General features: G+C 41.5%; 1 protein-coding gene across 1 annotated transcript in view; it reads left to right on the top strand.

Annotated features, from left to right (window-relative positions):
* DNAH6 (dynein axonemal heavy chain 6) overlaps positions 1-13,113 on the top strand; it is a gene marked incomplete at its 5' end in the record, with an annotated part of 243,258 nt that overhangs the window by 93,655 nt on the left and 136,490 nt on the right. Inside the window, 5 exons of the mRNA XM_080684947.1 lie at positions 1,253-1,472; positions 3,055-3,219; positions 3,304-3,414; positions 12,512-12,637; positions 12,723-12,878. Of these exons, the coding sequence (XP_080541073.1) occupies positions 1,253-1,472; positions 3,055-3,219; positions 3,304-3,414; positions 12,512-12,637; positions 12,723-12,878 (778 nt within the window). The remainder of the gene's footprint in view (positions 1-1,252; positions 1,473-3,054; positions 3,220-3,303; positions 3,415-12,511; positions 12,638-12,722; positions 12,879-13,113) is intronic.

The following is a 13,113-nucleotide window of genomic DNA, read 5'->3' as shown; positions in this document are numbered from 1 at the left end:
TGGACCATATTAGGTCCTGGAGACGCAAGATGAATACAATACTGTTCCTACTCTCACAGTCCAAGCTTTACAGTTATCTGTTTCTTCAGTTGAAAACAAGGCTTGGGGACAATTTAATTAAGAATGTATGTGTTATGTTAAAGAAGCAGGACTAATAGAGTGCAACCAGAAACATCTTTATTTGTAACTATTGACTGCCTCTGCATTCCCTGCCAGGGGCTAGTTTCTTCCTGCCCCTCCAGACAAAATCTTGATAAAGCCTCATGAATTTTCTGGTCATTCTCAGATAATAATATACAAAAAAACAAAAACAAAAAACCTCCTGTCACCTTAACCCAATAAATGATCTGTAATAATCAAAACTCGAAACTCCTTTCAAAGTTAAGATGTCCTCCTTCTCTGTGCCACCCTGTTGCAAGGAAGGTATTAGTAATGATGAGGATGTATGATGATCAACCTTCCCATTTCCTGATAGTTTTCTGAGGTGTCCAGGGTGGAGCAGGGAAGGGAGGGGAGGCAAGGTGACAGGAGAAACCTGACTTGATGGTACCCATCTGGCCCCCTCTCTCACCACGTGGGGCCTGTCTTGGACTCATGGGATTCCCTCCAATCCTGAGGGATCTCTCATGGGCAGCTTCCTTCACAGAAGCTGAAGAGTCTTCCCTGGCCAGGCTCTCCTCCCTCTCCCTCATCCCTGGGCATCCAGGTATGCACCATCTCTAGTTCTTTTCCTAAGGTTTCTTCATGCCTCCAAATGGCCCTGTTGGACAAGTTCTGAGAAAATCCCATGCCTGGCCCACATGCATATATTCACAGAACCAAATAAAGTTCCTGTGACCACCCATCCGTCCATCCAACAAATGATTTGCTGACTACCATGTGTGTGTAGTACTAGGCTAGGTTCTAGGGGAAACAATATATCTTCACTGTAGAAGCTCAAAGACAAGTAGCAAAGGCATGTGAACAAATCAGTGTAATAGCAAGAGCCTGCATTTTTTACAGTTTTTATGAAAAAAAATCTGTCTTTTATTTACCAGGTACTAATTCTAGATGTTTGAGGTCATCTGCACTAATAGTCACAACAACTGTATTTAGAGGCATGCGGCGTCTCTAGAATCCCAAGACCAGCAGGCTTGGAGGTCCAGGACATCCGTAGATGGGGAAGAGATGTGGCCGAGGGATTTATCTTGTATGTCTACATAAGGCTTTGTTTCACCTTCAAGTTACATTTTAAGTATTTTCTTTAATCCAGATTTTACTTCTTGTCAAATGATGAGCTACTGGAGATTTTGGCCCAGACACGAAATCCCCAGGCTGTGCAGCCGCACTTAAGGAAATGCTTCGACTCCATCTCAAGGCTCGAGTTTGCTGTAATGCCTCCTGCTGAAGGGAAACTTCCCACTGTGGAGGGAGAGCCAGAAAAAGTGTATACTAATGATATTTTAGCGATGCTATCTCCAGAGGGAGAAAAGGTAAGGGGCTTTTGTTTGTAATTCTTATTCTTAAACATCTTTATTGTTGAAAGTATTACAAATGTCCCCCTCCCCCCCCCCCATTAACTCCCTTTACCCCTCACCTCCCCACTCCCATCCCAGGCCTACATCACAATTTTCTGTGTTCATGGGTTATGCATATATGCATATAAGTTCTTTGGTTAATCTCTACCCTCCCCCCCACCTCCACCCTTTCCTCTGATATTCATCAGTCTGTTCCATGCTTCTGTGTCTCTGAATCTATTTTGTTCGTTGTTTTATTTTGTACATAGATCATGTGATCCTTGCCTTTCTTGGACTGGCCTATTTCTCTTAGCGTAATACTCTTCTGGTTCCTATAGGAAAACTTTGTTACTCTTTCAGGGTTGCGGGTAGAGGTTTATTTATTATCACTCTAAGCATCCATCAAGTGCTTTTGCTGGCTCAGCAGTTTCAGGGATCACCAAGCTAAAACTCTTGCCCTCAGAGTTCCCTAGTGGAGACATAGTCAAACAAACATTGCAAAGCAGCTCAGTTAGTGCAGTAGCAGAGGCACATGCTCTGTTCTTGGGAACAGAGTGGAGAAAGGGGAGCCATGTCTTACAAGAGGCACAAGAGTAGACGGATTAAGAGCACCGGTTCTACTGCCATGCCTGGATTCAAGATTAATGAGATATTGAAGACTTTCAAGTGTTACTATATGTCAGCTACTTAGAGCAGTACCCGGTGGGGGCTCATTGTTAACAGTGGTGTCTCCAGGGCCCTGTACAGAGCCTGACATATGGTAAACACCAAGCAAGTGAATGTAGTAGCAGACGGTGGGGAACCAAGTGACTTCCCACACACGCGCACACACATGCATATACAAGTAGAGACAGCCAAGGAAGAGGGAGCGGAGCCATGGGAGGGGGAGCATTCCGTACAGAGGAACTGAGCAGGGAAATGCTGAGGGTTTCAGTTCAGTTAGAACACAGTGGTGTCTCCATGGGAGTGAAGGAGCCTGTAAACACTTTACTTGTCCTGAATTGATCTTGCAAAAGAATTCACTCATCCCTAGTGCAGAAGAAGGCAGAAGAAGAGAGAATGGAGGATGGCCATTGCTAGGATCCAGGAGAAACATGAAATTTAAAGGGAGGGTCGAAAAAGGACAGAATAGGAGACCCAAACAAGCAGTCACGTCATTAGAAATTCAAGATAGAAATATGAAAAGGATGGAAAATTGTAAACTGGAGCTGACAGTTGGGAGAATGTTGCTAATCTTAATGACCTTAACAGGTTGGAGGAGTGGTTGGGGCCAGCAATTAGATGGCAGCAAGCAGGAAAAGAAAGTGAAGGAATTTACATAGTGCATGTAGATAGAATCCTCTTGCAGGGAGTTGGTTCCCAAGGGAAAGCAGTAAAATAAAGGAATAAATGGAGGGGGCAAAGAGAGGTACAGGGTGGGATAGCAATAGAAAGATCCAGTATTTGTGGTCAGGCTTCGCTGTTTCCATGGCTCAGGGTTCTGTTATGGAAGCACGGAGGACAGACAGCCTACACGTCCCACGTGAGCCATACTATCATTGCTCTGATTATCTTCTAGGTTAGACTGGGAAAAGGCCTCAAGGCCCGAGGCAATGTGGAGGAATGGCTGGGTAAAGTGGAAGAAGCCATGTTCACATCTTTGCGCCGCCTGTGCAAGGCTGCCATCGCTGACTATCAGGCGAAACTGAGGACAGAATGGGTGATAGCTGGCCACCCTTCTCAAGTAAGCTACATGCCTTACGTTTCCAGCTCTGACTCTCTTGTCGGTGAGATGCCTCATGCACTCAAGGATGATGTTTCCATGCAGGTGATCCTGACCATTTCTCAAATCATTTGGTGCCGCGATTTGACCGAGTGTTTGGAAACAGATGAAGATCGTCTAGAGGCCCTGGAAGCTTTTGAAAAAGTCAACTTTGAGGTGAGATTTTTAACAGAGTGACACTGAACATATTGCTGTGCAAGACTGTCTCGGTGGCTTTTATTGGCATGGTTAAAACAAATTCCCTGCCGAAACCGGTTTGGCTCAGTGGATAGAGCGTCGGCCTGCGGACTGAAGGGTCCCGGGTTCGATTCCGGTCAAGAGCATGTACCTTGGTTGTGGGCACATCCCCAGTGGGAGGTGTGCAGGAGGCAGCTGATCGATGTTTCTAGCTCTCTATCACTCCCCCTTCCTCTCTGTAAAATATCAATAAAATATATTTTAAAAAAATAAAAAATAAAAATAAAACTAATTCCTTTTCTTTCACAGATTTAATGCTCTGACGTAATTTCCAGAGCTTTGGGGTTCTCACTAAAACCATTTATATTTCAGTTTTCTTAGGGCCACTGTCTTGGTGTTTGTATATTATTTTATATGAATACTTAATAAAAATAGAAAATACAATTCGAGAGGAAAATGTCAGGATTATAATTTTTGCATCCTTTAAGGAGAGATTGTACTTACTGGGTCCTAGATGTTTCTCACAGAAGTTTATTCAATCCAGGGAAATACCAGGATTTCTGCCATTTCTATTCTTAGGCTCAAGATGTGCTTTAAACCCTCATGCAACTATCAATAAAACAAATAAGGGAATGAATCGAAATGCCATTCTACAAGAATTTTCAAGCTACAGTTGGGAACTGCCATTTGCAGGTCTGCCTAATCTTTCACTCCAAATTCAATTCTACTTCCAAGCAATGTTTCATTTTTAAATAATCACCCTTAAAACAGAAAGAGGAGAGGATCCTCAGCAGACTCAATAGTATTTCATGTCAAAGAGTCCGGAGAAGAGAGTGGACTCTCTAAGGAAAGTCCTGTTGACTTTTGTGTGTGTGTGTGTGGGCGGGGGGGGGGGAGGGGGGGCGGGGGGAGTCCCTGCTTATGGTTTATGGAAAACTCAGCCCAGCAGTTCAAGGCCTTCAGGACTGAAAAATGTCAGTTGCCCTTGTTTGGAAAAGATTTAGCCATGTTGGTGTCAATCAGTTCAATCTATCAAAAATGCTTTTATTTAATCAATCTGTGGCCTACTTAAAATGCTCACATTTTCTGATAAATCAGAGAAAAAAACTACTCCCAAAATGAGGCATACTACCTTAATTTCCTTAATTTTTAGGGAAAACCAATCTTCTCCAGTGACATCACCACGTGGTAGTTAAGAGCATGGGCTTTTCTAAGGCAAATGACTACTCAAGTCTCATTTTTGCCTCTCCTGAACTGTGTGACTGCCATCAAGTTACTCACCCTCTTTGACCAAGTTTCCTCTCATGGAAAATGGGGGTAAAGATAATATGTACTTCATAGAAGTGTTGTAGGAATTAAATAAGTTAAACTAGTGTCCTGTTTGGTCACAGAATTATCAACTCTTTATTTTATTTTTTAAATTTATTTATTGTCTAAAGTTTTATATATGTCTCCTTTTTTCCCCACTTGACCCCCCGCCCCAAGCCATTCCCACCCCGGGCAAGCCCCCACTGCCCCAGTGTCTGTATCCATTGGTTATGCTAATATGCATGCATACAAGTCCTTTGGTAGCTCTCTAATCCCCCCTCCCCTGCCATTTGTCTCTGGATCTATTCTTGTTCATCAAATTATGTTGATCATTATATCCCACATATGAGTGAGATCATGTGATATTTATCTTTCTCCAACTGGCATATTTTGCTTAGCATAATGCTCTCCAGTTCCATCCATGCTGTTGCAAAAGCTAAAAGTTCCTTCTTTTTTATAGCAGTGTAGTATTCCATTGTGTAGATGTACCACAGTTTTTTAATCCACTCATCTGCTGATGGGCACTTAGGTTGTTTCCAAATCTTAGCTATTGTAAATTGTGCTGCTATGAACATAAGGATGCATATATCCTTTCTGATTAGTGTTTCTGGTTTCTTGGGATATAGTCCTAAAAGTGGAATTACTGGGTCAAAGGGGAGTTCCATTTTTAACTTTTTGAGGAAACTCCATACTGTCTTCCACAGTGGCTGCACCAGTCTGCATTCCCACCAGCAGTGCACTAGGGTTCCTTTTTCTCCAGATCCTTGCCAGCACTTGTCATTTGTTGATTTGTTGATGATAGACATTCTGACAGGTGTGAGATGGTATCTCATTGTTGTTTTGATTTGCATCTCTCGGATGATTGGTGACTTTGAGCATGTTTTCATATGTCTCTCAGCCTTCTGTGTGTCCTCTTTCGAAAAGTGTCTACTTAGGTCCTTTGCCCATTTTTTTTATTGGATCGTTTATCTTCCTTTTGTTAAGTTGTATGAGTTCTCTGTAAATTTTGGAGATTAAACACTTATCTGAAATAGCATTGGCAAATATGTTCTCCCATGCAGTGGGCTTTCTTGTTGTTTTGTTTATGCTTTTTGTTTGTTTGTTTGCTGTGCAGAAGCTTTTTATTTTGATTTGTTTATTTTCTCCTTAGTCTCCATTGCCCTAGGAGCTGTGTCTATAAAGATATTGCTACAACATATGTCTGCTATTTTGCTGCCTATGGAGTCTTGTAGGATTTTTATGGTTTCCTGTCTTACATTTAAGTCCTTTAGCCATTTTGAGTTTATTTTTGTGTATGGTGTAAGTTGGTGATCCAGTTTCATTTTTTTGCATGTATCTGACCAAATTTCCCAACATCATTTATTGAAGAGACTGTCTTGACTCCATTGTATGCTCTTGCCTTCTTTGTCAAATATTAATTGAGTATAATGGCTTGGGTCAATTTCTGGGTTCTCTCTTCAGTTCCATTGGTCTATATGTCTGTTCTTGTGCCAGTACCAGGCAGTTTTGAGAACTGTGGCTTGGTAATATAGCTTGATATCTGGTATTGTGATCCCTCCAACTTTGTTCTTCTTTCTCATGATGGCTCTTGCTATTTGGGGGCTTTTTTTATTCCAGATGAATTTTTGGAGAGTTTCTTATATATCTTTGAAGTATGCCATTGGTATTTTAATGGGGATTGCATTGAATCTATAGGTTTCTTTGGGTAGTATGGACATTTTAATGATGTTGATTCTACCAATCCATGAACATGGTATGTTCTTCCATTTGTTTATGTCTTCCTCTATCTCTTTTTTTCAATGTCCTGTAGTTTTTTGAGTATAGGTCTTTTGCCTAGTTAAGTTTATTCCTAGGTATCTTAATTTTTTTGTGCAGTGGTAAATGGGATTGTCTTTTTCATTTCTCTTTCTGTGAGTTCATTATTGGTGTATAAAAAGGCCATAGATTTCTGGGTGTTAATTTTGTACCCTACTACATTGCCAAATTCATTTATTAGGTCTAGTAGTTTTTTGATGGAGTCTTTTGGGTTTTGTATATATAGTATCATGTCATCTGCAAATAAGGGCAGTTTTACTTCTTCTTTTCCAATTTGGATGCCTTTTATTTCTTCTTCTTGTCTGATTGCTATGGCTAGCACTTCTAGTACTATATCAAACAGAAGTGGTGAAAGTGGGCATCCTGTCTTGTTTCTGTTCTCAGGGGAAATGAGTTTAGTTTTTGCCCATTGAGTTTGATGTTGACTATAGGTTTCTCATATAAGGCTTTTATTATGTTGAGGTATGATCCCTCTATTCCCACTTTGCTGAGAGTTTTTATCAAGAAAGGATGTTGGATTTTGTCAAATGCTTTTTCTGCATTGATTGATATGATTATGTGATTTTTGTCTCTCAATCTATACTAATGAAAGGGTAAATATGCTAATTATACCAGACATCTTCTGGACGAAGCCATGGTGGCGAGGGCCGAGGCAGAGGTGGTTAGGGGTGATCAGGCTGGCAGGGGAGCAGTTAGGGGCTATCAGGCCGGCAGGGAAGAGCAATTAAGGGTGATCAGGCTGGCAGGGGAGAGCAGTTAGGGGCAATCAGGCAGGCAGGCAGAGGCAGTTAGGGGCAATCAGGCAGGCAGGCAGAGGCAGTTAGGGGTGATCAGGCAGGCAAGCAGAGAGGTTAGGGGTGATCAGGCAGGCAGGTAGAGGGGTTAGGGGCAATCAGGCAGGCAGGCAGGTGAGCGGTTAGGAGCCAGCAGTCCCAGATTGCGAGAGGGATCAGGCCTAAACCGGTAGTCAGACATCCTCCGAGGGGTCCCAGATTGGCGAGGGTGCAGGCTGGGCTGAGGAACCTTCCACCCCCACCCCACCCCCATGCACAAATTTCATGCACTGGGCCTCTAGTTTGTTTATGTGATGTATCACATTTATTGATTTGTGGATATTGTACCATCCTTGCATCCCCAGAATAAATCCCACTTGGTCATGGTGTATGATCTTTCTAATGTAATACTGAATCTGATTTGCTAGAATTTTGTTGAGGATTTTAGCATCAATGTTCATCAAGGATATTGACCTGTAGTTCTCTTTTTTTGTGGTGTCTTTATCTGGTTTTGGAATTAGGGTAATGCTGGCTTCATATAAAGAGCTTGGAAGTGTTGCTTCCTCTTGAATTTTTTTGGAATAGTCTGAGGAGCATAGGTTTTAGTTATTCTTTGAATGCTTGGTAGAACACCCCTATAAAACCATCTGGACCAGGGCTTTTGTTTGCTGGAAGATTTTTGAATACTGCTTCAATTTCCTTGGTAGTTATCGGCCTATTCAGGTTTTTTTATTCTTCCTGATTGAGTTTTGGGGGCTTGTATTTTTCTAAGAATATGTCCATTTCATCTATATTGTCCATTTTGTTGGAATAGAGTTGTTCATAGTATTTTTTCATAATCCTTTGTATTTCTGTGGGATCAGTTGTTACTTCACCTCTTTCATTTCTGATTTTGTTTATTTGGGTCCTCTCTCTTTGCTTCTTGGTGAGCCTGGCTAGAGATTCATCAATCTTGTTTATCCTTTCAAAGAACCAGCTCTTGGTTTTGTTGATCTTTTGTATTGTTTTGTTTTGTTTTTTGGTCTCTATGTCATTTATCTCTGCTCTGATCTTTATTATTTCCTTCCTTCTGCTTATGCTGGGCTTTTCTTGTTGCTCTCTTTCTAATTCTTCAAGTTGCAGAGTTAGATGGTTTATAACCAGTTTTTCTTGTTTTTTTGAGGTAGGCCTGTAATGCTATGAACTTCCCTCTCAGGATTGCTTTCACTGTGTCCCAGAGATTTTGGATTGTTCTGTTTTCATTGTCGTTTGTTTCCAGGATGTTTTTATTTCTTCTTTGATCTCTTTGGTAACCCACTTATTGTTTAATAGTATGCTATTCAGCCTCCAAGTGTTTGAATTTTTGTGATTTTTTTATTATAGTTGATTTCTACTTTTATGCCATTTGATCTGAGAAGATGCTTGATATGATTTCTATCTTCTTGAATTTGATGAGACTTTGCCTGTGTCCCAATATGTGGTATATCTTTGAAAATGATCCATGTGCACTTGAGAAGAATGTTTATTCTGTGGCTTTGGGGTGAAATGTTCTGAAGATGTCAATTAATTTCATTTGATGTAGTGAATCATTTAGGATTGATGTTTCTTTGCTGATTTTTTGTTTAGAGGATTTATCCAGTGGTGTCAGTGGGGTATTAAAGTCCCCTACTATGACTGTATAGCTGTCAATCTCTCCATTGATATCCTCCAGAAGTTTTTTTATGTATTTGGGTGCTCCTGCATTGGGTGCATATATGTTTACCAGAGTTATATCTTCTTGTGTAATTGCTCCCTTTAGTGCCGGGGTTCTTGTCCCAGCCTTAGGAAGGGTTCAGCGTTCTGGAGAAAGGGGCTGATGCATAGATGATTAAAGAGTCCGGAGACGAAAGATAATTTTGAAAGGCATTGGGGTCAGAGGATCTTCAGCTAAAGGAATGGAAGACTACTCCTTGTCTAAGGACCCCGTGCTATTTATTTTAACACAATTTGTCCTAAGGCAAGGTGGAGATATACACTGCAAAGAAAGGGTTTACAGAAACATTGTCAGTTTGGGGAATAGCCTACAGCTGTCCAGGTGTTTGGCCAACAGGAGGCAATAAAATGCCCTGAGCTGTCTGGCAGCAAGCAATAATCCTATTCAGGTTTGGGGAAGTACCGTTTAGCCGTTTCCAACAGGTAAACTACATTTGACTTAACCCTTGTTGAGCTCTCCAAACTTCACCAACCTTTTGGTGAAACTCTTGTAATTATTACATGCTGGAATTGGTTCCTGGCACTTTAGTATTATGAAGTGGCCTTCCTTATCTCTTGTTATGGCCTTCACTTTGAGGTCGAATTTGTCAGATATAAGTATTGCTACCCCAGCTTTTTTTTTTTCATTTTCATTTGCCTGAAAAACCTTTTTCCATCCCTTCACCATCAGTCTGTATGAGTCCTTTGTTCTGAGGTGGGTCTCCTATAGACAGCAGATATATGGAACATGTTTTCTTATCCACTCAACTACCCTATATCTTTTGGTTGGGGCATTTAATCCATTTACATTTAAAGTTATTATTGATAGGTACTTGTTTATCACCATTCTTATTCTTTACTAGAGGCCTGGTGCACGAATTCGTTCATGGGTGGGGTCCCTTAGCCTGGCCAGCTATTGGGGCAGGCCGTGGGGAGTGGGGGGATTAAGGGAGGGAGGGGCTGTGGGAGGTTGGCCAGCTGTGGGAGGTTAGCTTTGGGAGCGCACTGACCACCAGAGGGCAGCCCCTGCATTGAGCGTCTGCCCCCTCGTGGTCAGTGTGCATCATAGTGACTGGTCAACTGGTCATTCTGGTCATTTGGTCGTAACAGTCACTTAGGCCTTTTTATATATATATATATATATATATATAGATGCCTGTGTTCCTTCTTCCCTTCCTATTTCTTCTTTTTTTAAAAAAATATATCAGTTTTCTTTTTCTTTCTTTTTTTTTATAATATATTTTATTGATTTTTCAGAGAGAGGAAGGGAGAGGAATAGAAAGCTAGAAACATCGATGAGAGAGAAACATTGATCAGCTGCCTCCTGCACACCCCGCACTAGGGATGTGCCAGCAACCAAGGTACATGCCCTTGACCGGAATCGAACCTGGGACCCTTCAGTCCACAGGCCGACGCTCTATCCACTGAGCCAAACCAGTTAGGGCTATTTCTTCTTTTTATAGCAGTCCCTTTAGCATTTCTTGCATTGCTGGTTTGGTAGTAACAAACTCCCTTAGTCCTTTTTTGTCTGTGAAGCTCCTGATTTCACCCTCAACTTTGATTGATAGCCTTGCTAGGTACAGTATTCTTGGATTCAGACCGCTGCTTTGCATGATTTTGTATATTTCATTCCATTCCCTTCTGGTCTGATGTGTTTCTGTTGAGAAATCAGACGATAGTCTGATGGGAGATCCCTTGTAGGTAACTTTCTGTCTCTCTCTGGCAGCCTTTAAGATTCTTACTTTGTCATTAGTGTTTGCCAATTTAATTATAATGTGTCTTGGTGTCGGTCTTTTTGGCTTCATCTTGTTTGGGATTCTGTGAGCTTCTTGGACTTGTGTGAGTTTGTTCTTCTTCCCAATATCAGGGAAGTTTTCTGTCATTATTTCTTCAAACAGGTTTCTATTCCTTGCTCAGTTTCCTCTCCTTCTGGTATCCCTATTATGCAGATGGTATTTCGTTTCATGTTGTCCCAAAGTTCCCTTAGGCTCTCCTCCTGTTTTTTAAGTGTTTTTTTTTCAAGTTGCTGCTCTGCTTGGGTATTTGTTCCTACCTTGTCTTCTAGCTCACTGATGCAGTCACCGCTTCTTCTAGTCTCCTGTTGATGCTTTCTATTGTGTTCTTTATTGCAGCGATGTCATTTTTCATTTCTTCTCAGTTCTTCTTCTTTTCTTCTTGGTTCTTACACATGTTGTTGAATTTGTCTTCCAACCTTTTCAGCATCCTTATGACCATTGCTCTGAATTCTTTCTCTGACATATTGCTTGCCTCCATTTCGTTTATTTCCTTTTCTGGTGATTCCTCCTTTTTTTCATATGGGGGCTGTTTCTTTGTCTCCCCATGTTCGCTCCTCTCAGGGTGTCTGGTTATGTAGCTCTCTCTCTCCTCTGTTGACTTAAAGGCACAAAATACAACATGACAAGACACAACGAACAGGGCACCATGCACAAATGTATTCACAATACCAATAACCCCAAATAAAGGTGAGCACCAGAGAAAAGATAATTAGGAGAGAGAATAGAATGCAAAAATGATATTGAGAAAAGGGAAAAATGTAGGAGAGAAAAGAAAGAGAAGAAAAAAGAAGGGAGAAAAATATATGTATATGGGGAGAAAACTCCAAAAATCCAACAGCTAATCAAAAAAATGCAAACAACAAACTCTCTGAAATGAATGCAAACAACAACTAATCCAAAAAATACAAACAACAAACACCCAAACAACAAACACCAAGCAGAATCTGAGGAGGCAGAGCTCTCTCTAGGCAATCTCTGATCTTTCTGTCCATGGATTGCCTCACCAGCTGTTTTTAATTCACCAATACCAGGTGGATGTTGTTCGATTCAGCTGTTCCTTCTGTCTTCTCTGTGAGAAGGCACAGGGCTCGTCCGTGTATTCGGCACTGCTTTGTCTCCCCCTGGACAAACTTTTTAGGCGCCCTCAGCCAGGTAGACTAGAGTCTCGATGTTCATGGGTTCGCAGCTGAGGCAGCTGGTCCCTGGGCGATGTGGTTGTAGGGTCCTGGGAGGTATCCGAGGTCTCCCCGGTTGAAGGTAAGGCTGGGCTTCTGATCACAACCGCTCTCCCCTTCAAGATGGTGTGGTCTCTGCGGTAGAGCTGGCTGCTCCAGGAGAGATTTCAGCAGCAGTAGAGGCTTCCCAGCCAGGAGAGCCTGGTCCGCCAGTCCCCAACAGTCCTGTGGAATATAGCTGTCCCTCACTCACAAATATAGACACTCCCTGCACATCCATGCACTCTTCTTTTGCTCTCTCACTCACACAACTATCTTGCAACCTGCTGTCCCATCGGCCGCCATCTTGGATCCCTCTCGATTCTTAAAATTAGATAGTTTTGGCAAATGTCTACTCTGAATTTAACATATGTAAGCTGATTTTTGAAAGTTCATTATGATAATTTCTCTTTTATTTTTTGTTAATCCTCACCCAGATAATTTCTCTTTTAATTTTTAGAGATTAACTGACCTGGCTGCATTAGTTCGAGGCCCTCTTTCTAAAATACACAGAAACATCATAACTGCCTTAATTACTATTGATGTACATGCAAGAGACATTGTCTCCGATCTTGTTCAAGCCCAGGTACCTGTTTCATTTGAGTAAAATAACATATTACTTCCTGAAATTAGTGCATCTAATATGTGTATCATTGTTATCACTTATGTAGGTAGAGGAAGTGGATTCCTTTGACTGGCAGAGACAACTGCGCTATTATTGGAACGTAGACATAGATAACTGTGTGGCTAGAATGGCGCTCTCTCAATACACTTATGGCTATGAATATTTGGGTGCATGCCCAAGATTAGTTATTACCCCTCTCACGGTAAGTTACTGATCACTTAGGTTAATGTTGAAACAAGAGTGCTTTATTTTATCAAAAACTAGAGGCCCAATGCACAAAATTCGTGCAAGGGGCTTGGCCCTCGCAGCCTCAGCTTCTGCCTCGGCCCCTGCCTCCTCAGCTTCATCCTGAAGGTTGTCTGGTCTAATTAGCATATTACACTTTTATTATTATAGATAGTCTGAAAAAGTTTTATTTAATATTAACTCTTGAAAGG

This window comes from Plecotus auritus, assembly GCF_963455305.1.
Source record: "Plecotus auritus genome assembly, chromosome: 8".
NCBI classification, from domain to species: Eukaryota; Metazoa; Chordata; class Mammalia; order Chiroptera; family Vespertilionidae; genus Plecotus; species Plecotus auritus.
The sequence above is the reverse complement of the archived record's forward strand: the minus strand, read 5'-3'. Positions and strand labels throughout refer to the sequence as shown.